The sequence below is a fragment of the Triturus cristatus genome, chromosome 12 (assembly GCF_964204655.1).
Source record: "Triturus cristatus chromosome 12, aTriCri1.1, whole genome shotgun sequence".
NCBI lineage: Eukaryota > Metazoa > Chordata > Amphibia > Caudata > Salamandridae > Triturus > Triturus cristatus.
The window spans coordinates 125,125,477-125,149,642 of NC_140595.1; the positions used below are offsets into that span (position 1 = coordinate 125,125,477).

General features: G+C 41.8%; 1 protein-coding gene across 3 annotated transcripts in view; it reads left to right on the forward strand.

Moving 5' to 3' along the window:
- CA14 (carbonic anhydrase 14) overlaps nucleotides 1-20,036 on the forward strand; it is a 181,361-nt gene extending 161,325 nt beyond the window's left edge. For all 3 annotated transcript variants that reach the window (XM_085638099.1, XM_085638098.1, XM_085638100.1), the window contains 3 exons: nucleotides 3,575-3,598; nucleotides 13,607-13,691; nucleotides 18,807-20,036. In XM_085638099.1, coding sequence (XP_085494225.1) covers nucleotides 3,575-3,598; nucleotides 13,607-13,691; nucleotides 18,807-18,894 — 197 coding nt within the window. In that variant the 3' untranslated portion in view covers nucleotides 18,895-20,036. The remainder of the gene's footprint in view (nucleotides 1-3,574; nucleotides 3,599-13,606; nucleotides 13,692-18,806) is intronic.
- The last annotated feature ends 4,130 nt before the right edge of the window (nucleotides 20,037-24,166 follow it).

The window sequence follows — 24,166 nt, forward strand, 5'->3', positions numbered from 1 at the left end:
GAAATATGATTATGTAAAAGAAGTAAGAAGGAAGGATAACTGCAACAGCCAGTAGAGTATGGGGAGGAGAACCTACATCACTACATGCCACAAACAGATTCTTTCAGGGTAAGTAAAATTTTCAGTTCGAAGCCTGTGCAGCTGTAGATACACATGCTGTGCATAGACTGTAAACCAGTCCTCTCTTAAGCAGTGGCTAGCCTGTGAATGTTGCAGAGGACTGAAAAAGGCTTCGTAGTACAGCCTGACCAACACTGGCTTGTTGACGGGCTAATATGTCTACGTAGTGATATTTAGTGAAAGTATGTGGTGAAGACTAAGTAGCTGTTTTGCAAATGTCTGCTATGGGGATGTTCAAGAGAGAGGCAAATGAAGCCCCTTTCTTTCTAGTAGAATGGACTGTAGGAGGAGCAGGTAAAACACATTTAGCTTTTGCGTAACAGGTCTGGCTGCATTTAACTATCGATCTGGCTATACTTGAATTTGATAAGACATTCCCCGTCCTCTTCTCTGGGAGATGTTGGAGGAGCTCCTCCATTTTGGAGGAGCTCCTCCATTTTGTCCAAGTGATCCTGGTCATAATCTTGATACCAGTCTGATGGATTTGGTGATACGCCATTGATTGGCAGACTGCACTACAATGCACTTGCCATCAGCATCTCCTTGTCTGGCGGAGCAGCGTTACCGGTGACATGAGTGTTCGCTCTCTTGCAAGCCGTATGCATCACCAGAGAGCCTGGAGGGAGTTTGCCCCTAAAGTAGATGGGATCTGCAGTGGAGGCTTTGTATTTTTATGTGATTTCTCGAGCTTTAACCAACTCATTGAAGATATCAGGAGCTGGCTTGAGAATCCCTTTAAGCTTAGGCAGGTCCTGCATAGACCAATGGGCAGAGGAAATAGTTTTGAATAGAAAATAAATCCTCTTTGACAGGCTCCTTTTGCGTTTCTACCTTATGGAGAGCCACAGTCTTACTCAATACTTCATAGTAGGATGTGGTGTCATTGGTGGGAAGGGGCAGGCAGTGTAAAGGTCTGGATCTGTATCCCCTAGTGTATCCACATCATAAGTATCCCATGGGACTCCTTGTGTGGACATATCGTATGTGTCCCCACCTCACCGTGTTCACCTATGTCAGAATGTGATTATCCCTGTGATGTGTATGGAAGTGGGTCAGGTAGAGAGGGTGGTGGAGATGGTGTTGGTGGAGGTCTGGGTGGAATGGAGGTGGGGAGTGGCAGCACAGGGTCAGAAAGATGGCTGGTGCCTTTGTTGTGCTTCTTCCATTGCTCTGGTGGTGGATGGGGCGACAGGGCTTCCTCAAAGCTAAGTCGCCTCTTTGAAGGTCGAATGGCTCATCTGGTGGACGATGACAATCTGCCCCAAGTATACGTCAAGTTCATCCTGCAGTTTCTAGAGGACCGGTTCGACTGGTGATTTTCCGGTTGGCACTGATTTTGGTTCCAACAGCGACGGCTTAGGATCCAACAGCCAGATAGTCGTCGAACCGTGAGCAGGCAGCACCAAGGGCATCGGCTTAATAATTTTCTTCAGTGCCAAGCCAAAGTTGGGTGAAGTGTCAGAATCGACAGTCAGTGTCGACTATGGTCAGAAGGCAGTGGTGACCCAGAAGCCTACCTTTGTGGATCCAGACCAGATGAATGCCCCTTGTGGGGTGGAAACTCAGTGTGATGTCGGGGAGAGGGAACTGTACTTATGAGCTGTTGAGGTCTTGATTTTGAGATTGCAGTCGGAACTTTCTTTGGGAGAGAAAGCCTCCTCGTTTGGAAGCTGAAGTCTCTGACTAATGTTTTCTGTCAAGGTCCTGGGTGCCAAAGAGGTCTGAAGTATCTTTGCCAGTCCTGCGCAACATTGTGAGTCGACTGGCCCTGCAGTCTTGAAGAGCCTTTTTCGACCAGAAAGACCAGCATGCACCACAAGCGGCCTCTTTGTGCTCAGGTGAGAGGAAAAGATTACAGACTTGTCTCAAGAGACTGAGGGCAGTATTGAAAAGGCATACAATCCATTGCAGGCAAGGCATGGTGAAAGTGGACTGAGTTGAAGGGAAAAAGGTCTTGACGGGCGAGGTCCTACTGGGGGCCGGAGATGACTGGAGAACCATCCTAGACGACGAGAGTGAAGGCGTTGACCAGATATGCAAGAAGAGGAAACACGATCGAGTACAATTCCGATGGAGGAAGAGGAACCTTGATGACCGAAAAGAACACCGTGATGGCTTTGATCCTGAACACGTCGTACAAAATGGCACACAGAAAACAATCTAACAATGGAGTCAATGACCATGTGCATTGCAAGCAAGAGGTGGAGTCACAGTGTCTCATGATTCGAGAAGAATTCTTCAAACAAAAATAACGTGCACAAATCCGGGCCCAATACTAGATAGTAGAAGTATGCACAGCATGTGCCTCTACAGCCATACATGCCTCAGTTTATTTCCTTGAATGTCAAAATGTTGTATACTTGTATGAATTAATCCATTTCTTCTAAAGTTTTGCTAAACAACACATTTCACAAAACTGCAGTATTTCATTGTTGAATGAAAAAAATCTGTCAACTGTACTGAATGATAATTTGTTTAGCGAGAAAAACGTACGAGTCTGGTGAAGGATTTACTTTGGATATCCAACGCTGAGTCACATACATTTCCAACATTAAGAACACGGACACCAGGGGAAGCTCCTCCGCTAAGGCAGAGGAGCATCGCCCCACTGCTTTAAAGCAGTGCAACTGCAAAGTAAAAATGATAATAACAGAACGCCCTTTATTATCATTTTATTTTTACTATTGCAGTTGCACTTCAGTGCAGCCCTGTTTATAGGGCGGGCGGAGCTGGCCTCCCCTGATGTTGAGTCTGGAAGAGGAGTGGTGGCTGCACCAAAAGAGCACATGGCCTGCCATTTTGGGCCGGACAAACTGTCATGCGCACTGTGCATGTTCTCCACAGGCTGTATTGTGCAGCCTTAGAGGAGAACATGCCCAGACTCCAAGCCCCTGTCTGAGCGCTGAACCACGGCACTCAGACCTATGACAACGCTGCTTAAGGCAGCGTTGTGATTGGTCAGGGGATTTTGGAAGGCTGCGTCCTTCCTGCTGAAGGATAAGCAGCGGCTGCGACGGCGAACTTCAGGTAAGTTTGCTTTTTTTCATTATTTTTTTTCCCCACCCCCCTCCATCTTTCCCCACCCCTCACCACTGTTCCGTACCAGCCGCCACTGACTGTCACTTTTACCTCATTACGAAGTCCCAGGTAGTGGGAAAGCTAATTCTAGACACTGGAATTACTGGTACCAGGTGGTATGCTAGCTGTGGAGGATAGAAAATGTGCCATTACGAGTTGTACATTGAGGGTCCAATAAGAAATGGGGAATAACGGGGAATCAGATTTATCACGTCTGATTCTCCAAAGTACTCCTCATTCACAGACACCTTTACACTGCAAGATTTTGTCTGAGTCATTGTAGGCGGTAGTTGCATGGGCCATGTTTCTGCATCACTCAAGGTAGGCCTGTGGGCATGCATTAGAGATGCTAATGATGTTCTATTGTTCCCTACAGGTTCCACATTCCCATATTCTGCAGGTAAGTAGTCTTTTCATTATTTTTTTATTTGTAAAATTATTAGTATCGTAATCGTTCCATTTGTGCTCAACACATAGATCATAAGGATGTTATTCTTCACTGAAATAGTGGTATATGCAGAGAATAGTAAGATTGACTCAATATTATGAGTATGCAAAGTTATAAAGTTTTCCTTTTACTCTAATTCCGCATATGATTACAACTAGAAGTGCAAACCTTTTACTCTGCGTTGATTTTCAGTTTAAAAACTGGACTTGTGTCGTCTTTTTAAATTGCCTTGAGAGATGCAGCCTAGTTTCAAATTAATTAAGAAAATACATTTCATGTTAACTTGTGAGAAAATGTCGCATCCATTTCCAGCTCCAACAAGCAAGTATGATATAATATTTTGGGATTATGGGTCAAAAATCGGACCGTGCATAAGTGTAGGCAAGGAATAAAACTCACGAATGAGTAGGGTAAAATGTTGGATCTGTGCAAGACTTGTAAGCAAAAGTGGCTGTCATCAGAAGCCTTTTATAATTCCATTTTAATTTCGTCCTAAGGTGTTGGTTTTTTTTTTTTTTAACTTTATTTAAACAAATCTACCTTGCTCTTCATCGTACAAGTCATTTCCAAATCATACATTAGGTGACCATAATCCCCACCAAAACCCAGGGGCATATGTACAAGCCCCTATCGACACCACAACGTCACTTTTACCGACGTTGTGGTGGCGATAGGTGCATTACCTTATTTACATGGCAGCGTTAAGCCACTTAACGTGGCTTAACGCTGCCTTGTAAATAAGGCCCCCTTTCACGCTATGGTTAGCGTGAAAGGGGTGTGCAGTGGGTGTTGCAGTGGGCGTTCTACCGCAACACCCATTGTTTTTGACGCTGCCCCCTATGTACAAGGGCGGCATACATAGGAGGCAGCACCAAAATTAAGATAAGGTAAAACCTGGTCTTAAGTTGGCGAAATGAGGAGAAATTGATTATTTCTCCTCGTTTTTGCTTTTTCCATGTGTGCTGCCTTCTGCAGCACACATGAAAAAAGCAAAATGCTATGGGTTGTTTATGTACAAGAAGGTCCCCCTTCCTGTACATAAACAATCCTTTAAGAAAATGCCATTTTATTACTTTCATGTGTGCTGCTCATGCAGCACACATGACAGTGACAGAATGGCATTTTTGGATGGTTTAAGTGCAGGAAGGGACACCTTCCTACACATAAACAATCATCCGCTGCACGCAGACACCCTTTCACTATGGTGCAAGGGTGCCTGCGTTGGTGCTAAGTTGCTAAACTTAGCGCCATTGTAGGGGGAAACGCAAGGCTGCACCACATTCTTGTAAATATGGTGCAGCCTTGCGTTTCAGAGGTGGTTGAGAGAGGCGTTAAACCATGACGGCTAACGCCTCTCTCTACCACTTCCTTGTACATATCCCCCACTGCCTCCAAAAGGTGGGGCAGCGTCACCTCTGATAACTTCCACAAGATACATTAATGGCAAATGTATTAGGATGGATTTTACATGACCACAAGAAGCTGAAGAATACATAAAGTCCAAACCTGGATCACAAAATTGACGTTGGCCCCACAAAGCACAATACTGACAATTTCTATTAATTGGTTTCAGCAACTGGGCTCATCATTTAAAAAATGACGGAAAAACTAACAACGAAATTACATTCTTCAAAAGCTAAATAAAATTAAGCAGTTAAAATTAGATACTGCTCTGAGGTGTGTGTGTGTGTGTATGGTTAGGGTTGAGGAAGATGGCTGCCTGAGCTGAGACTCCACGCCATGAAGAGAAAATCGGCCTGCGAACAATTGCGAAGGATACCCTCTGAGACCAATTTACCCTGGTTAAAAATTGGGACAACCCAGAGACCAGAATCTCTTGAAATGCCTTCCTGGATTCGAAATGCGACATAAATGCATCCGAAGAAATAGACAGTGAACTGTGCCACATCTGAAACATACAGTATGATGCATATGTCACAAATGTGAAACCTGTCAATTCGAGAGTTATGACAAATTGAGCAGTTCTGAAACATTTGTTTCTGGTATAACTGGATCTGGGGCTTTCTTAACAACTGAGGCAATAGCAATTCATTACATTTTAAGCAGGAAGGCCCAGCACCCATGCAATACCTACTGTCATTTCTCATCATGGCTGATCTGTAGGAACCAAAAGAAAAATAAACTAAAGAAACAAGAAAACCAAAAGTGGGTCAGAAGAGACTAAAGTCTGAACCCCCGATCCTAGCTTCACCTGTCAAAGGAAAATCAGAGCCTAATGCCAACATGGACCTAATATCATATCACCTCTCATGAGATGCTGAGGCTAAGAAATTAATTCTAGACCTCTCAACCAGACTTGAATTGCGAATAAGTAAGTTTGAGATGAAAGATTTGTGATGCCTAAATACTCAGATGCCATGCTTAATACAATGTATACCCTCACAAGCTAAGTCATGGAACTGGAAGACAGGAACAAGGGGTAATCTGAGAATATTTGGATTTGGATTTGTATAGCGCACATGTCACCCAGAAGGGTACCCTGGTACAGAAGCAGGAGCTGTATGGGCCGAGCCAGGATGGGGGCTTGGTAAGCAGTCAGGTCTTCGGTTTCTTGAAGAGCCTGCTGATTTACAAATATAAATAAACAAGCTGCAACAATCTAAGAAGGACCACCATCTATTTGAGCGCAATGGCTAGATATTTGACGGTTTCCAACTAGGAGCACTGAAATAGCCATTCCACACCGATTACGTTATAGATACGTCCTACCCACTTCATTTACAACACTTCTTATGAGATACCCTTGATATGCTCCTGGCTATATAAGTACACATCTGTCCTATCCACTAGCTATTTATTGAAAAACTGGTTACTCCTCCATTCTACTTTGCTACCACACTCCAAATGCTCCCCGCTCATCACCAGAACTCAGCCCAATACTCTGCTGTTTGTCTTCAGTCATGAACTCTAGAAAAATACAAATGGTGAGCACTTCTCACAACCACTAATCTATTCACAATATAAACTTGGTTGCCTGAAATACCTGGCAGCGCACGTACTCAAACAAAGCTTGATTACTTGACGTACCTTATGCACTCGCCACCTAATATATTATGCAATTAAACTAACATAGAACCACTAAACACACAATCAGTTCTTACTTATGCTGAGTAGCCCATGGTTGATAAACACACACTTATGGCTGCTAGATAAACAGATGCTTAAGAACTTCAGACTCTAATTTTGCTCCACTAAAACCTACCCTGATGAATCACTCAATAATCTTTTATCTACTGATAGATGCTTTCAGTTCTCTTCCAAACTTATGTTCAAATGTGTCATCCTGCTGTTTTTATGCTGCTATTTCTCATGGCGAAAGCATAAATACGCTAAATAAGTTAAATCAGGTAAAGTATGAGTATAGTAAAAACATCAGAGAGAGAGCTTACAATAACCTCCAGGAAAGAAATTCTGTAAATTTAAAAAGAAGGGTAAACCCTTAGCTGACCACATCAAAGCTAAAGGCAATAAATGTAACATTTCTGCAATCAAGGCAAAACAGAGAAGATAAAAACAGACACCAAACATCCTAAATTGCTTCCATGAGTTTATTCAAACCTGTATGATCCGTATGCTGCCCTCTAAAGAGGATTGTCACATATGCCTAGATAGAATCCAGATGTCCTCTATAGACATAAAATCAATAGTAGAACTTAACAAATCGGAAAATCTGAAATTGTATAGGTGATCAACTCACATAAAAATGGCAAGGCTCCAGCCCAAATGGTTTCTCAGAGAGTGTTTATAAAAACTTCCAGAAACAATTATAGACCGAATGGAAAAACTCTTTTAACATATCAGTTATGGGCAAATGAGTGGTAAAGCTACTGTTGTCTTGATCCACTAAGAAGACCAGGACCCTTTGGAAACCAAGATTTATAGACCCATATCCCTACTCAACATGGACTGTAAAACCTATGCTAACATTTTCGCCATTAGACTTGAAAACGTTCCGTCTCCTTAATCCACCCCATTCAAACTGGATTCCTGAAAAGCAGACTGGCTGCTGACAAGATAAGATTGCTTGGATGACCGTGGCACTGGATGTAGAGCAGATCCCTGATAAGATAATTTTGTGGACCTTCCTGCATTCACTGCTACGCAAATATGATCTTGGACCACTGTTTTAACTAATGATCTTTGCCAATTCAACAGATGGTACAAGAATCAATGGAACTCTATCTGAGAAATTCAGCCTTTTTCAAGGTACAAGACATGGCTGTCCATTATCACTGCTATTATTTTTATTGCCCATGCTTTTAAATAGTTGCTCAATTTGCACATCAAAGGTATTCCATTTGATTCAGGAAAACAAAAGGTAGTAACATGCAGATGATGTGTTATTCTTTTGAGGGGAAGCAGACCCTGCTAACCGAGGGATTCTCATAACTATCAAATCATATGGTAACGCATCAGGCTACACCTTAAACCATGAGAAATGGAAGTTTCACAAGGACATAAGGCCGCAAAAATCTAAAGACTACTAACCACATATAGCCTAAAAACTATGTCTAAATACAAATGAAATGGAAAATGTGTGTGTGTGTGTGAAACTTACCCTTCAGCCCTCATCCAAGCAAATATGGTCAAACATATAGAAATTCTTCACAAATTCCAAAAAACTCCCAATACTAGCTCAATTTAAATATTGATCGTTACACTGATCTGTTTGAACACCAAACACATTATTTAAAGCTGGCCTCCTTAAATCAAGTGTATGCTGGAACTGTCTGGAAAACATGGGAGACATAAATCGCATGCTCTTCCTCTACAGACACAGGAGACAACTCTCTGATAAAAAACAAAAGACAATCCATGACATATTCAAAGCAAACATTTCACTTAGCCCTATCAATACAGCTCTGTTCTCTCGGTCTATTACCCCTTCTTTGAACTTCGAAGACGCCAACCTGCTTCTACTGGACAGAAGTCAATATTTCTTTATTCAGTTTCATCAAATAAAACCATAAAAGCACACATGCATTAAAGAAAAAAAAAAGTGTTCTTCAATAAGCTATATCAAATAAGGAAGTGACCGGGGCTAAATAGTGAACAGGATACAAGTAACACTGGGGTCCCAAAAACATGGACAGGAATGAAGAAATCATTCCAATTAACAAAACACATCTGGTAGCAACAATTAATGAACATAGGGAGTGTGTAAGGCATAACAAAGTGCATTGTGCCATAAAAAAATAACATGTTAAAAACACACCGATTAATCACTGCTGGCCCTTAGCCTGACTGCAGATTTAAAAAAACCTAAGCACATAAAAAACAGTACTGCCCGTAAGCATTTGTAGAAAAATATAAGCAGGACGCACTTGCCTAAAATTAGCTTTTTTCAAAATCGAGATAATAAAAGACTTTCTGGGTAGATCATAAAAACTGCAGAACATCAAAAAATGGAGCATGTCCAGTGGAGACTTTCCGTAGCAGCGACAGGGTAACAAGCTCTGTCCTTTATGCTGCGATGGGCGAGGAGAAGATAAAAAAGGTCAAACTTGAACCTAGTCAATAGAAAACGGTCATATGAATTCACAAACCCGAATAGGTACAGTTCCAGCGTAGGCATGGTTCTTAACTTAATATAGCGATGTAGAGTAGCCTTGAATAGCTCCTTTTCTTCCCGAGCCATAGACTGCTGTTTAAGAAAAGCCACCTTGATATCAACAAAGTCCCTCTTGTTGCACACTTCACAGTTAGCAAAAAGATCTCCTCTCCCCAGGCTCACAAGGCACTCCTTAATGTATTTGAGCCACGGGAGATGGAACGCATGGTCAAGGGCCATACAGTCCCTTATAATAGTTTTATTTAAAGATGTCCCCTTACTGGTCCAAATTTTTACCCATTATGACACAGGGTGGTAGGATAACAGGTCTGTTAGATAAGTCATAGCAAACTTTTCATGTATAGTGAAAGTGGGGGTACCCTGAGGGACGGGTAGGACCAGTCTCAAAAAATTATTTTCAGCGCTTTGGAGCTCATCTAAGGTGATGTAGCCCCAGATTTCGCTACCATACAACGCTTTTGTAACACACGTAGCCCTATAAAGCTGTAATATGGCCCTGAAGGGTCTTTTCCCCAGTCTTAAGGCAAAGTTAAAAAAGCTGCAATCGCCCTGATGAGGTCATTCTTCTTACGGGTTCATCTTGGCATCCAGCAAGACTCCCAAATATGAGAAAGCACTTGTTTGTGGGATCGGAGTAGACCCAACCTTTAAGGTGTAGGGCCTGCTTGAGCGAGCACCTACTTGCATCACAAAGGATTTTGAGTTGTTGACCAGCAGGTCCTGATCTTTCATGAATTGGGCAAAGGAGTTTAACAGTGTTTGCAGGCCCCTCTCAGTCCTGGCCATCAAGATGGCATAGTCGGCGTACAACAGGCCTGGAAGGCCACCCTTCTACTGGACTTATTCTTAACAGTGGGTATCAAACCTATTTCATGTGAATGGAAGAACTACAGTAATATAATAATAATGTATCACATCACACTTGGTGGGTTTAGGAGTTTTCTTTTGAAGAATCACAGAGAACAAACAACGCCACCATAACGCAAATATCCTACTTCTATCACTTGGACTATGTCTGTCTTTGCAATGGCAACTGCAATCATAACCTAAGTCTATTTAGATTAGGTTAAACATACCTGGATATTTTTATTTTTTTAATAGACAATAATGAAACTCATAGATCTGATCTAGCCATTAGGTCTTTCTGCAAGGGCCAGCAGCCCCTAGGGGGTTCCGCCCTCCAGTTTGAAGATTCTTGCACTAAAGGCTCAGGTGTATGCAACACAGTAAAGTAATAAGTATATGCAAAAGCCACATATTTTAGTAACTAAACATAATTGTTGATAATCATACTTAATAAATCATAACAATAAAGGAGACGGAAGAAAGTTTTGCAGCATTGCACCAGTTGAATCACACGGGGATTGTTAACAACGCACAACCTATTTTTATTTTCCTGCAAATAACGATCTCTTTTTCTGTAGGCTTCTGTCACCTAATTAACCATTTACTTAGTGACTTTCTAAAGCAAGTATTGTCAAAAACCAAGAGGTCAACTATTATCTATCACTTGGTTTCTTTTTGCATAAAGATCAAATAAACTTAGTCTATTGGCTCTTGCAGAAAGACTTAATAATTATAGTTAGGACCACTGAGTTTCATTGTTGTCTTTTCAAAACATTCAAAAATGTAACTCCGGCCTACTGTATGGCAGTGTCAATGACATGTTTTCTCTAAGGTATGATTGTCTTTATTGATTGCAAAAAAGTATGACAAAGAAGTCATCACATTTTATCCCAATGAAGGCGAATAGTTTTGTTTAAATTTCCAGAGTTTCTATTTAAAAAGTATTGGATAAAAATCTACATCAAATGAAAAAGTTTGTCAAGCTAACACTTGTGATGACATTACGATCGGGCAATAATCAGGGGCATAGATCCGGGGCGGGTGTTTACGGTGTTACATCCCACTAATAAATGTATTTTCTGATAAATAGTTGGGTACGGCTGCTTTCAGCCTGATATGGTGATGTCTGTGGGATTTCACCAGGAAGTTTTACATACACACAGACAAAAACGCACACACACTCTCTCCCTCACTGTTTTGAAAGTACACAAAAATATTGGTTATTTTCTCAAATATTGTGTTGTCTCTCTAAGTACTCCTACCAATCCGTATTCCTCTCCCTTTTCAGTGTGTTTAGGCCCCTAACATACACTCTGCTTGTCCTAAAATGTATTTAAACAGGATATGCCCGAGTGATTGTCGCAAAATCTGAAGCTCACACCCCCCCAATCTTACTTATAAAGCTACTCTCCTGCCAATAATTCATAATAATTCTGACATACCTCCAGGCCAAACAATTCAGTACATCGAGAATAAGTCACTATCAAATCCAATGTTTAGAAAATAGCAGATTATTTAAATTTCTACATTCCTAAATAAAGCTACACCATTCCATTACTGAGGAGGGCCATTTAGAAACCACCAATAAATAGAGAGCATTAGTGAAATGAAATAAGAATTAGATAGAAAAATGGGTAAAAGGTTTGAAAAAAGAAATTAATTAGGCAAAGAAATGGAGCACTCATTTTTACATAGGCATATAAATCAGCAAACCATTTGCCAATAAAAATGTACTCGCTGTGGGAAGACAGTATAATTCAAGTAATTCATATATTGTGCATATTTCTAATATTTGTTATAAAAATACAGATAAAACATGTTTCCAAAAGACAAAAAATTCTCATCTTTTTACACTATAATTATTCTTTGAAATATTGTTGCAGATTTTACGATTTTGGAGCAAGTGCCTAATACAAGGTCCTACATCAGGATTTTGGTTTAGGAGGATTTAATGGCCACTATGTGATATCTGATAGAACAGAACACCTTGCCAACTGAAGGGTGAGCCAGAGACAGCGGAGGACTCCAATATAACCGACTAGTGCATTGTATTCTCATTATTGGAAGCGGGTTACGCAGCAACAAGAGCTGTGTTATTTTTCCCCAGCAGCACATGAGCCCAGAGTTCCATGCCCGCGGGCAAGCCCAGAGTAAAAGTGAAATTAAAGATCTGTGAGTTAACAATCTCTTCTGTTATGAGCCCTATTTATTTACAGGGTATTTAAGTATATACATATATATATATTGCCGAAAAAACGCGTGCTCTATAAATGCAATTACAATACAAATACAATATTGCACTGAAGCTGCATAATGCTGCTTGAAAGCACTATAATGGGAGCAAGGACCAGGGGACAATAGGTGTGATAAAGAATGTATTTAAGCAATGTTGCTGGTGGGACCATAAGCTGATGCAGGAGGAACATTTTTGATCTAGCTCTGTGTTATAGAAAGTCTTCTTTGAGCTGTTGTTGGAAGGTTTGAGCTGTTGATGGAAGGTGAACGAGATACCATATGGTTGACCTTCCACCATACCCTAAAATGCTAGCAGGATGTGGGTCAGATGATAAAATACAAAGATCATTCTCAGGAATCTAGGACTTCCGTGGTGCAAAGCTTTGTGGACAATGCAAAGGGTCTTAAATTGTGCTGTTCCCCTCATGGGTGGCTGGAGCAAAGATATCATGATGAGGATGATATGGGTGTAAATCGTGAGGTGGCTTTTAGTATGCAGCACTTGGCTGTTAGGCTTGTGGCCAGATGAGGTGGCCCATGTACAGAGTATTACAATTGCAGCTTTACTACGCAAAGGATCCAAGACACTTCAAGCAGCAAGGTGATGAAGGAACCCCAGGCGCTAACTACAATGTTGTAAAGCATTGTGGATTGAGGGACACTTCAGGATGCAAGAGCTCCCCGAGTTGCATGGCTTCAAACATGGAGAGAAAAGGGAGGTCCATGGAGATTCCCTTGAAGGGTAAGACTGTGGATAGCTGAGGTATTAGCAAGATCTGTGCTTTGGACTCATTTAGGAGCCACCTATCAGATGTGTGCAGTCCTGACGAGGTTCTTCATGAAGAGAGATCGCTTGGGTATGAAGATGGTCTTGGCATTCCGTTCTATAAGTACATCTATTATAAGTTATGTGCTTTGTATAGGGCAGGCTGAGACCACCTTCAAATAGAGTTTTGAGATCTACATTTGGTGAAAAGGACATGACTGTCTCCTTTACCTACACAGACAAGAAACACAAATATGTCACGATGGTGAGCAAAAATATGCAAAAACTCACCTGAAGAAGAAATGAAACATGAATGTTTACTTGCCCCCAAATTGAGAATATATGGCACAGATACACAAACCCTGAGAAGAACACTCCGCCCTAATTTCTACTGAAGTAGCTCATACAACCTCGCAGTGAACTGTAATTTGATGATTAGACATCTATCCTTGTGTCTTTGCTCTCCAGTCTGTATAAAATGATACACTATGTAACCCAAAATCTATCCCTCTCCCAACAGGTGAAGTGGTTGCCACTGTGTTTGGGATCCTGTTTGTGATTGTGGGGCTCTTCTTTGCTGTCCATGTCATCATGAAGAGTATCAGGTGAGGTCTAAAACAAAACTCTTTGATTGATTTTGATTTGTGATGATACCCTCCGACCCCAGATGGACTGGTGAAGACTTTTACACTCTCCATGTGTGTTTCTGAATGTAAGTGTTACCTACTGTGGTTGTACTCCTTTATTTTGTGTCTTGTTTCTGAATGTAAGTGTTACTTACTCTGGGGCTGTACTCCTTTACTTTGTGTCTGTTTCTGAATGTATTACTTACTTTGACTGTACTCCTTTATTTTGTGTCTGTTTCTGAATGTAAGTGCTACTTACTGTTGTTGTACTCCTTTATTTTGTGTCTATTTCTGAATGTAAGTGTTAGTTACTGTGGTTCTACTTTATGTTTTTTATGTACTTTGTTATTATTAATTCTAATATCATGTGTGTGGGGATATACTGCTATGGCGAATGGACATGGTATTCTGCCTATGAACCAAATACTTAATAAACCTATATCTAATAAATGTGTAAAATGAACTCACTGTATCAATGAATATTCAATAAAAGCAAATAAAATTAAGCTAGGACAGAGGAAATCATTACTAATATCAACCTCCTCAAAGTCATCATTCTTTGACATAGAGCTTAAAAAACATCTCACACAGCATGACATTTCTCCAACCTAATTTCTCATTTGTATGGACGATCATCCATAGATGCCCGTTTAAAATTATCTTGAAGCTATGGAAGAATGTCTACGTTTTGGATTGATTTCCAAATCAATATGGTTAACCAAAGCTCTTAAGAACCTCTAATTTACTAATAACTGTTTTGCATGTCATTTAACAAAATTATTTTCTTTCCGGGCTTCAGGTTTGTTCCAATTATGATACTAATTCTGTTAAGACCGCTTCCCACAAATGATGAATAACTTGGCTTCTAACAAATAGATGCAGTAAATGTGCTTTGGTCATCACCAACAACAATGCATTTCTATTAGATATAATGTAAACATCATTTTTAGGGAGAGCAGTACATATTCCAAAATATCTCTTGTGCAATGAGATTGTATACATAGCCCGGGCTAATGTCTAGGTTCTTCACATCAGAACATGCCATTAATCAGACTGATGTAGGTAACTAATTGAAGCACACTGGAGAGAAAGATTCCTTTTTCATTCCGCAGCAGGCATTTTAAGAGCAAGCTCTACTCCCCTGGTATCTCAGTAGAATTTGTAGATGCTATCATATATCCTTTCCATTTTTGATATCTTCCTATCTCAAGCAGCCCAAGAGTACATTCTGGCCTGAGGTCCTCAAATTGGTTTATCTTTGCCGGTTTTATAGTGAATAGTGTAGGTTTTTATCAGTTCCTCCACTTACATTTGTAACCATTCATCTGTGCCAATTGATCATTCAAGAAAGGTGCATCAGCTTGAGGATCTATTGAGAAACCTCTTTTCTTGTGCAATTTTCTTATGTTATTTTGAAGATTTATCGACAACTTAGTAAAGACTCTAAAGCAAATGGTATACAAATAGATTTTACGGCATGGAACCAAGCTTTCCACATAAACTCAAATGGAGTTCTATTTTTTGGGTAGGTTTATAACAATTATATGATGTACAGCTAGGTAGTGCATTACTCTTCAACTAATTTATTTTTGATAAGGAGTACACAGGGGTGATGTGTAGGAATCTGTTACATATTTTTTCAGATAAATGTTGGCTTGCCTGTAGATGAAAACAGTTCACTTATGAGTTTTGGGAGGGGTTTACAGAGATTATTTATGGTAATATAGGCTATTATAATATTAAAAATGAATGCCATTCTGGGGTCTTCTAGTATATATGGTGAGTGTTATATGTAAACACATTTAAAACATGGTCCAGTGTGGCACATATTTCTAGGTCGTTTTTGCTTACTCGCCTACTTTATATTTTTAGCACATTTTAATATTCCTAAAGTGTCATACAGTCTCTTCCATCACACGAACTTCCTAAACAAGAATCATTGCTAAGATATTGATCCCTCCAAGTTTAAGTTTTCAATTCTGTATTCCTGAAAGGAAAGATATACACAGTAATGGTTGATAGGTGTCTGTCTATGTGGAGAACAGGCTGTGTGTTTTGAATTAGCTTTCGGTGCTACTGCCCGTGCTGTACTTCCTCTTTATGTGTGAGTGAGGTTTGCACCTGATGCTGTCTGTGCTATGTGAGGGATGTTTAAACTCTTTGTGGGTCTTCCTTCTGACGGGAACCTTTGTGGTGCTGTTACCAAGCTGTGCGTGTGACTGGACCTTACAAATGCCATCCTTCCTGTGCTTGTCCAATTCTGTATCCCAGACAAGCTAGCACTGGGGATACCTGTAATTTTGCGAGCAACTTACGGTACTGCTTGCTTTGCTGTGCAAAGGATGTCTGTACCGAGCATGTTCTGATTGTTACAGAATCTTACAGTTCTACCCTCGCAGTGTGTCTCCTTCATAAATGAGTAGTGCCCGGAATTCCAGCTACGGAGAAATGACTGTGTCAGGTACATATACCTCTAATGAAAGTTACTTGAAACACAGTGGCGAGAAATTTTGTTTTCCTGTCATTCGGTTTTGGGAGTTATGAAAATGGACGTGGTGCACTGTGATACATTTTAGCTGACTTTAAAAGTTTGATGTCTGCATCATTGTCCCATAACGCAGCCTTCAGTGAGGTGCTCAAAAGTGAGAGCATTTATCCGCCCTCCCCTTTGGATAGATGTTTGCTACTTAATGGATAACTCTACTGTCAGAAGAGAGAGTCAACAGTATCGGTCAGTGTTACCCAAGGAACAGCTTTATTGACAGATGCTACTCTTTTAAGACATGTATAATCAGAAGATTAATTGTCCTGGGTGAAGTCTGAGCCTGTGCTTCCTCTGTAGGATATGGTGTCTTCCTCACTTTGAGACAATCACCTGTAAGGCAAATGTACCTTGAGGTGTACCTTTGAAGTATGGAGTGTCAGCATAGGAGATCTGAGACCTTGGCTGGTTAGTTTTATGTAGCCTAAGATATGGGTCACATGCCTATTAACTGACACTAAGATGTTTGTAACATGAGGGATTGCTTTGCTGTCAGAGTTCTACCTAACATGAGGGATAGTTGTGTATTCAGATGCTTACGCATGTAATGGCAATGTAGCCTCACAGCAGCATTGCTGTTAGAGGCCTGGGCCTGTGGGGCCTGTGTACTTTGAGGGATGCTGTTGGAGTCAGATGTCTATGTGATAAACTTGCTGTCCAGGGTGAGAGTATGTGAAATCAGTATAGAATGTGGAAAGGGTCTACTGTCTGAGTTTGTACTGTTTGTGTAACCTGAGGGGTAGAGGAGAGGCCTGAATTAAAAATATCCTTGCAACCCTGTGTGTCGATACCTCAGCCTGCAGATGTGTAACTTTGGTGATAGCTTTTGTGTGTTAAGCCTCAGTCTGTGTTAAGATCTGTGTAACCTCGGCATTGTTCTGCTGCGAAAAGCTTGAATATCTGGAATGTGAGTTGTATGAAGAAATCTCAGTTTCCTAACAATAGATTATGACTTCTGTGCTCAGCCCAGCTAGCTTTAACTCAAAACATAGTCGAGCAATTGAATGTTTCAAAAATGTGGACAGTTAGCTTGCAATGTTCCTGAAAAGGCTGAAATACATCTCACTTCTTTCTTAAACGAATGACTTTTTGATTTAAAAAAAAAAAAAAAGAGTAATGCAGTAATTTTTTTCTTCGTTACGTTTACTGACGTTCACGTGTGTGTGTCATAAGTTTACGAACTGTGGTTGCAGTATTTGTAAGTTGACGCACTCTCCCAAAATGTTGTCCTTTTCCTTACCCAGGGATCCATATGACGAATAATATCTTGAAGATGTGTACTCTGTACCACTTATTAAGTCCAAATTATTCAAGTAATATGTTTGTGGCCAAGGCCATACTAGTTCTTAAAATGGAACTATCTGTGAACTAGCATAGTGGGATGTGAATAAATCGAAATTGGTTAATAACTTCAAGGTTATCACAAACGAGAGCCATAAAATGTGTTTGGTCCAACCCCCCAAATCTGTAAGATGTCCCTCTTTTACAATGCCAATGTCAATTTCCCACAATGCAGGTGTATAACTCTAATTGATTATAAGCTTAGAACCTTTGTTGGATAATGGCAAAAGGTTTTATTAGTTTTCTATCTCGAGATGGCGAGCAAATGAGCTAAACCAATGCTTAAAAAACTCTGTTGTAGAAACAGGCATGTGAAGTCAGCAATTTACAGCTTTTTTTTGCTGTTGTAAATCCCCTCCATGAGAAACGACAGCTTTCCATCCCAAGGCAGGGATCAATCTAAAGTTCATTATCCAGGTGTGCATCTTTTCAAACATAAATGCTTGGAAAAGAATCCTCCACAATGTATGACTTTGCCTGTCTTTTCTGCCTATTTTCTGAGTATGGTGTAGTGCATGTCTTTGCCTGTTTTTTGCAGGTGTACTCCACCCACGAGCCTTATTTTTTTGTGTTCTTCTGGCACGACCCTGAACTTCTCTGAGCCGATGCACATGACAAAAGTTTAATTTGGGCTTGCATGGAGGATGCTCATTGGCTCTTAAAATATTACAGAGGTGCAGGTGTCCAAATGATCTCTACGCTGGCCTGCTGACAGCACCTATTCTGTAAGTTGGCTGTTACTGCTATAGCAGTGCAATGCCTGGGAAGAGCTGGACCCCTTTTGGATAGTGACCTGTTCCCCTCCTTCTCCCTCACAAAGAAACCCTTCTCTTACTTTTATATAAGTGGAGATGGGGAACCTCCTTAGCCTCCCTGCACAGCACATATTCAGTCAGCGCCTCTTGAAGGACGCCAGGGCCAAATAAAAGGAAATTGATAGAAGCGGTGCAATGCCAAAGGAGAGTGTTCGGGGAAGATGAGGTTTGTGATGTGGGATAAGCGCATCAGTGATGGTTTTGGGTTCGCTTCTCTATTGTTTAGGCTGATGTATGCCCAAGCAAAAGACAACTGCTTCTACTGTTCCTCTAGTAGAAGGCCATGCCAATCCAGCGTGAATCTAATAGTCTTCTGTTTTAACACTCTTCTCTGTGTGATTACTGTGCCTGTTTTACTGTGCCCTAACCTTGTCCTACTTTCTGCCCCTGGGACAGAGCAAGCAAAAGGACCGGACAGAAGGACATTGTGCTAAAATCCTCCACTGCCCTCCCTTCTGAGCAGGACTCCAGTGCCAACATCTGAAAGCAATCCTGGGTGCCAACATCTGAAAGCTATCCTGGAACAAAAAGACCTTTTGCAGAGTGTCGAGCGCATCCATTAGACAAATCAACGATGGCTTGTCAGACCCCTGCTGTATTCCAACTCTGAGACACACACCGGTGGACGCGGTGTCACTGACTCAAGGTTTGGGTGTTGCCCAACAGCTGAATGTTTGGAACATGATGAGCCAAATGGTACTTTCAGTGGCGTCCTACTATTTGCATCACACAGGACATACTGATGAGCCTACATGATTACATTTATTTAAGCACCTGAAAAATGTGCAGCTCCCCTATGAGGCCACCCTTCAAGCAATAGCTGTATGTAAATAGCTAACTTAACCCATTATGGGATCCCTATCCTACCACTGGTACGCATTGTCTCTGACACCTTCTACTCATCTTCAATTCAAACATGAAAGGAGGATATGCTGAATTGGTCCAGTTGGCACTCAAACTTGCTACCTACTGACTACAGATCGATGGCTCCAGTGAGTAATAAACCAAACAAGCTACTGTATATTCCCAAAAGTTGCTACAAAGAAATATCCAAATCTCCAGAGTTGCAAAACATGCTGGTATTTTCAGGAACATTTAACTGTTTGTTTAATTATTGGGTTGTAATGGGGAAGAAATGGAGTAAGAATATGTTTATTCCTGCAAGATCCCAACCCATTTTATAAAAAATAAGCTTGTTCGTAATCTCCTCCATACTCTATGAACATGCAGCTCTTTACTGGTCCTTACTGACAAAGGACAACTGCAACCTTTGTACCTCTAGTAGAGGCAGATATTGAGTGGTGAAATGTAGAGTAGAATTGAAACAAACCAGTAAGGTCTCACTTTCAACATACTGGATGTACAGCGAAACAATGCCCACCCAGGGCACCTGCAATGTTGTTGCATCAAATACGAGATCCACTTCATGTTTGAGGTTTGTTTCTAAAACCCTTCCTCGTTTGAATATGATTCAATAAATAGCAGGAGTAAGATGGGAGAATGGATTCTTCTTCACACTTAATTGTTTAAAGATGGTGTGAGAGGAAACTAACATTGAAAAGGACAGAATTGGAAATTGAGACCAAGATGTCAAATGCAGAATTAAAAGTTCAGAAAATAGTTTTAATCACAGTTGTCTAATGTTAATGTGTCATATCACTTGAATGTTATTGTATTGTATTTTATTTGTATTTATATCGTGCCCTCGCCCATTGCTTGTTCACTGTCATAGACATACCTATTATGTCATAGACATACCTATTTCAGTCTCACTGCCTTCGTGTCTTGTGTGCTTTGCCCAAGATCACATGAGCATGACCTTATTGTATGTATGCGTCCAGGCCTCTCACTGCCAGGTTCAGAAGCTGTGAGAAAGAAAGAGGTGGGATGGAGAAAGAGATAGTGGATGCAGGGTGGGGAGGTCTGAAGTCAAAAGAGGGGATGAAGATGGGACTGAGAAGGAAAGAGCCTGCGAAAGAGGGCAGGGGAGGTTGAGGGCAGGGGAGGATGAGGGCAGGGGAGGATGAGGATGAGGGCAGGACGGATAGGATGGTCAGAGGGAGAGGTAAGAGGGAGTGAACGAGTGGGGAGAGATGGATCTCAACAAAATAGGGAGTTCGAGAGAGAGAGAAGGGAAGAGGAAAAGAATAACAGGTAGAGTGACAGAAGAAATAAGAAGGAAGTAGGTTACAGAGGCGCGGTACTGGCGGTATTAGCTGTTAGAATGTGAAATTGGTGCGTGCAAGTTAAAGTATTAAAGTTTGGACTCCTGCTGCGTTTCATTCATTCACAAACTTACAATCAAGTGATGCAGTACATTTCAGCCCATTGCTGCAAAAATATTTGCCCCATTATTATGATGCTGCCAGTGCATTAAGTCACTGAGCTACTATAAATGAACAATCTGTACACTATTAATTTGTAGACACTGACCTTGTTGTATGAAGCAATGCCTGAAACAAGAACATTCAATGGTAGCTGCAGAGAGGAGATCCGCAAGAATTGTGTGAGGTCATAGGAAGTGCTTTGGGGGGCATAAGTTGGCTCAGGTAACTATAACTGCTGAATTTCACTGATTTTGTACAAGTGACATCTGAGCCTAACTATAACGTCCCTGTAACCTTTGTTTTTTTCAGTGAATTTCTAATGTTTTTAATTTTAGTTTCTACCTGTAACCTTTGAGAGTGAGTGTGAGTGAGTGCATGAGTGTCTCAGTGGGTGTGTGAGTGTCTGAGTGGGCCTGGGAGTGGCTGCATAAGTGTCTCACTTGGGGGTGAGTGGGTGCACACACCCTCCTGTTACCTCCAATAAGTCCCACACAGCAGGATTGCTGAAAGCTCGTCGGAGGCCCCTCCCCTTTCTCCACCACTCTGCAAATGCACGTTCTGGCACACTACTGTTTGGGAATGAAGTCCCCTTGGATGCAGAGGGTCCTTGGGGGCTAAGAAACCATCCTGGTACCTAGAATATGTCCCCCACAGCGCGATAGCTGAGTGCTCGTTGGAGGCCCCACCCCCTTTCTCCACCACTCTGCAAATGCGCCTCCTGATGCACTTCTGGTTGGGGGATGAAGTCCCCTTGGATGCTGAGGGTCCTTGGGGGCAGAGAACCCCTCCTGTTACCTCCAGTAAGTCCCACACAGTGGGACTGCTGAGAGCTCGTTGGAGGCCCTGGCCCCTTTCTCCACCACTGCAAACTCTCCTGCTGGCGCACTACTGGTTGGTGGATGAAGTCACCTTGGATGCTGAAGCTCCTTGGGGGCCAAGAACCTCTCCTGTTACCTCCAGTAAGTTTCACACAGTGGGATTGCTGAAAGCTCATTGGAAGCCTCACCTTTCACCGCCACTCTGCAAATGCGCCTCCTGGTGCACTTCTGGTTGGAGGATGAAGTTCCCTTGGATTCTGAGGATCCTTGGGAGCCAAGTACCCCTCCTGTTACCTCCAGTAAGTCCCACACCGTGGGGCTACTGAGAACCCATCGAAAGCCCCGCCCCCTTTCTCCACCACTCTGCAAACGCACCTCCTGGCGCACTACTGGTTGTTTTTATTTAGTGAAAGATATATATATATATATATATATATATATATATTCACTGAAAAAACCATAGGTTTCACACATGTTATAGTTAGCTGGACATTTTACTGATAAAAAACCAATGAAATTCCCCCGTTATAGTTAGTGCAGGCAACTATAACTCACGCGACCGCAATCCTCTGCTGATGCTAATACTGTATTTAGACACTTATTTGCCCATGTCTTCTTCCATTAAATTTTAGCTATACATATATTACAAATATTTGTTTTTCATAAAGACACATATGTCATCAGCAGAGGATTGCGGTCGCGTGAGTTATAGTTGCCTGCACTAACTATAACGGGGGAATTTCATTGGTTTTTTATCAGTAAAATGTCCAGCTAACTATAACATGTGTGAAACCTATGGTTTTTTCAGTGAATTTGCAAGGTTTTTAAAATGCTAATTCCTAACTATAACGTGTGTGAAACCTATGGTTTTTTCAGTGAATTTGTACGTTTTTTTAAATGCTAAGTTACTTTACGCCATTCGTGGCGTGCGCGCCCTCTTAACGCAGTTCGTTCCGTGCGCGCACGGTGCGCTTCGCGCACCGTGCGCGCACAGTGAGCACGCGGTGCGCTTCGCACACCGCGCGCCCACTTTACGCAGTTAGTGCCGTGCACGCTCAGTGAGCACGCGGTGCGCTTCGCGCACCGCGCGCCCACTTTACGCAGTTAGTGCCGTGCACGCTCGGTGGGCACGCGGTGCGCTACGCGCACCGCGTGCCCACGTTACGCTCGATGGGCCATGTACGCACGATGCGCTTCGCGCACCGTGCGCACATGGAGGACATATTATGCGCTTCGTTGGAAAAGGGATTATTTTATTTTTATAATAACGAACATATGCCATGCACAAATGGTGCCCTTCGGTCACCTTTTGCACATGGGGTGAGGAGAATGTGGATAATTTTTTTTTTTTTATTAATTTTTACCGTACGCGTACGGTAAGCGTAATCGGCGATTTAAAAAAAAAAAAAAAAATTGAATTTTTGACCTTGGGAGATCTTTGGGGACACCTTCATCAAGGCTAGGTGGTTAGGAGCTGTCTAAACCGCCCCTTTACATGTTTTTTGCCTTTGTTTTTCCTCCCCCCCTCAGAGTGCGAGAGAGAAAATGGCGGCCGCTGCTTCCTGGTTTCGACCGATTCGAATGTTTACTAAGATCTAACAGCCAATCAGAATCGCGCTCGCGCACGTCACCGTACGCGTACGGTAAGCTTACCGTAAGCGCACCGTAAGCTGCCACAGATATATATATTGATTTAAATGCTATTTTCTCAGGAACTACTGAACAGATTTACACCAGACCTACAAAAGGCACTTCCTTGACCTGAGGACTAACTCTCTGCCAAATTTCATGTAACTATGTTCAGCCGTTCGGGCTGTAGCTGTGTCTAAAGGTCCTATGGACAAATGCATGGGAAAAACGCGTTTTGGGACCCCCCTTTTTTCTCAGCCCTCGCTTGACGAATCCCCCCGAGACTTTCAGGGTAGGAGCGGAGCGTAGCGCCCCACCTATTTTGAAAATTTCGCGAGGATTCGTCGACCGGCGCCAAAGTTATTCCAAATAGAATGTTGCGGATTTCCTATGGAAACAGGGTCCTAACTATAACTACCTACTGGCGACCGCCAGTAGGTAAAATGTATATATATATATATATATATATATATATATATATATATATATATATATATATGAATGGCCATTTGTATGGCGCACTGTTACTCCAGAGAGTGTCCTGTTGCTCTGCACTTCTACAAATACTAAACAAGGGGCCAAAGCAAATTTAAGCTAAATTAGAAAGCCCTGTCTTTAGTTTATTTCTGGACGCGAAGGTAGCTGAGATGGCCTGAAGTTCAGGAGGTTGTTTATTCCAGGCAGATGATTTAAAGAAAGATGTGCCTAGGGCCCTAGATCATCGGATCCTGGGAATGTTGGGCAAAAAAGCATTGGTGGAGCGACGGCATCTGGAAGGAGCATAGAAACTAATCTTTGCCCTAGGATATCTGGCGTCATTCTGGTTAAGGGCCCTATGGACCAGAATAAAGGTCTTAAATAGAAGTCTCTTTTTTACAGGAAGCCAGTGCGAAGCCAGCAAGTGAGCAGATAAAGAGGATCTCAAAGGCAGTCCCAAGAGAGTGCAGACAGCTGCATTCTGGATCACCTGTAGTTTGTTAAT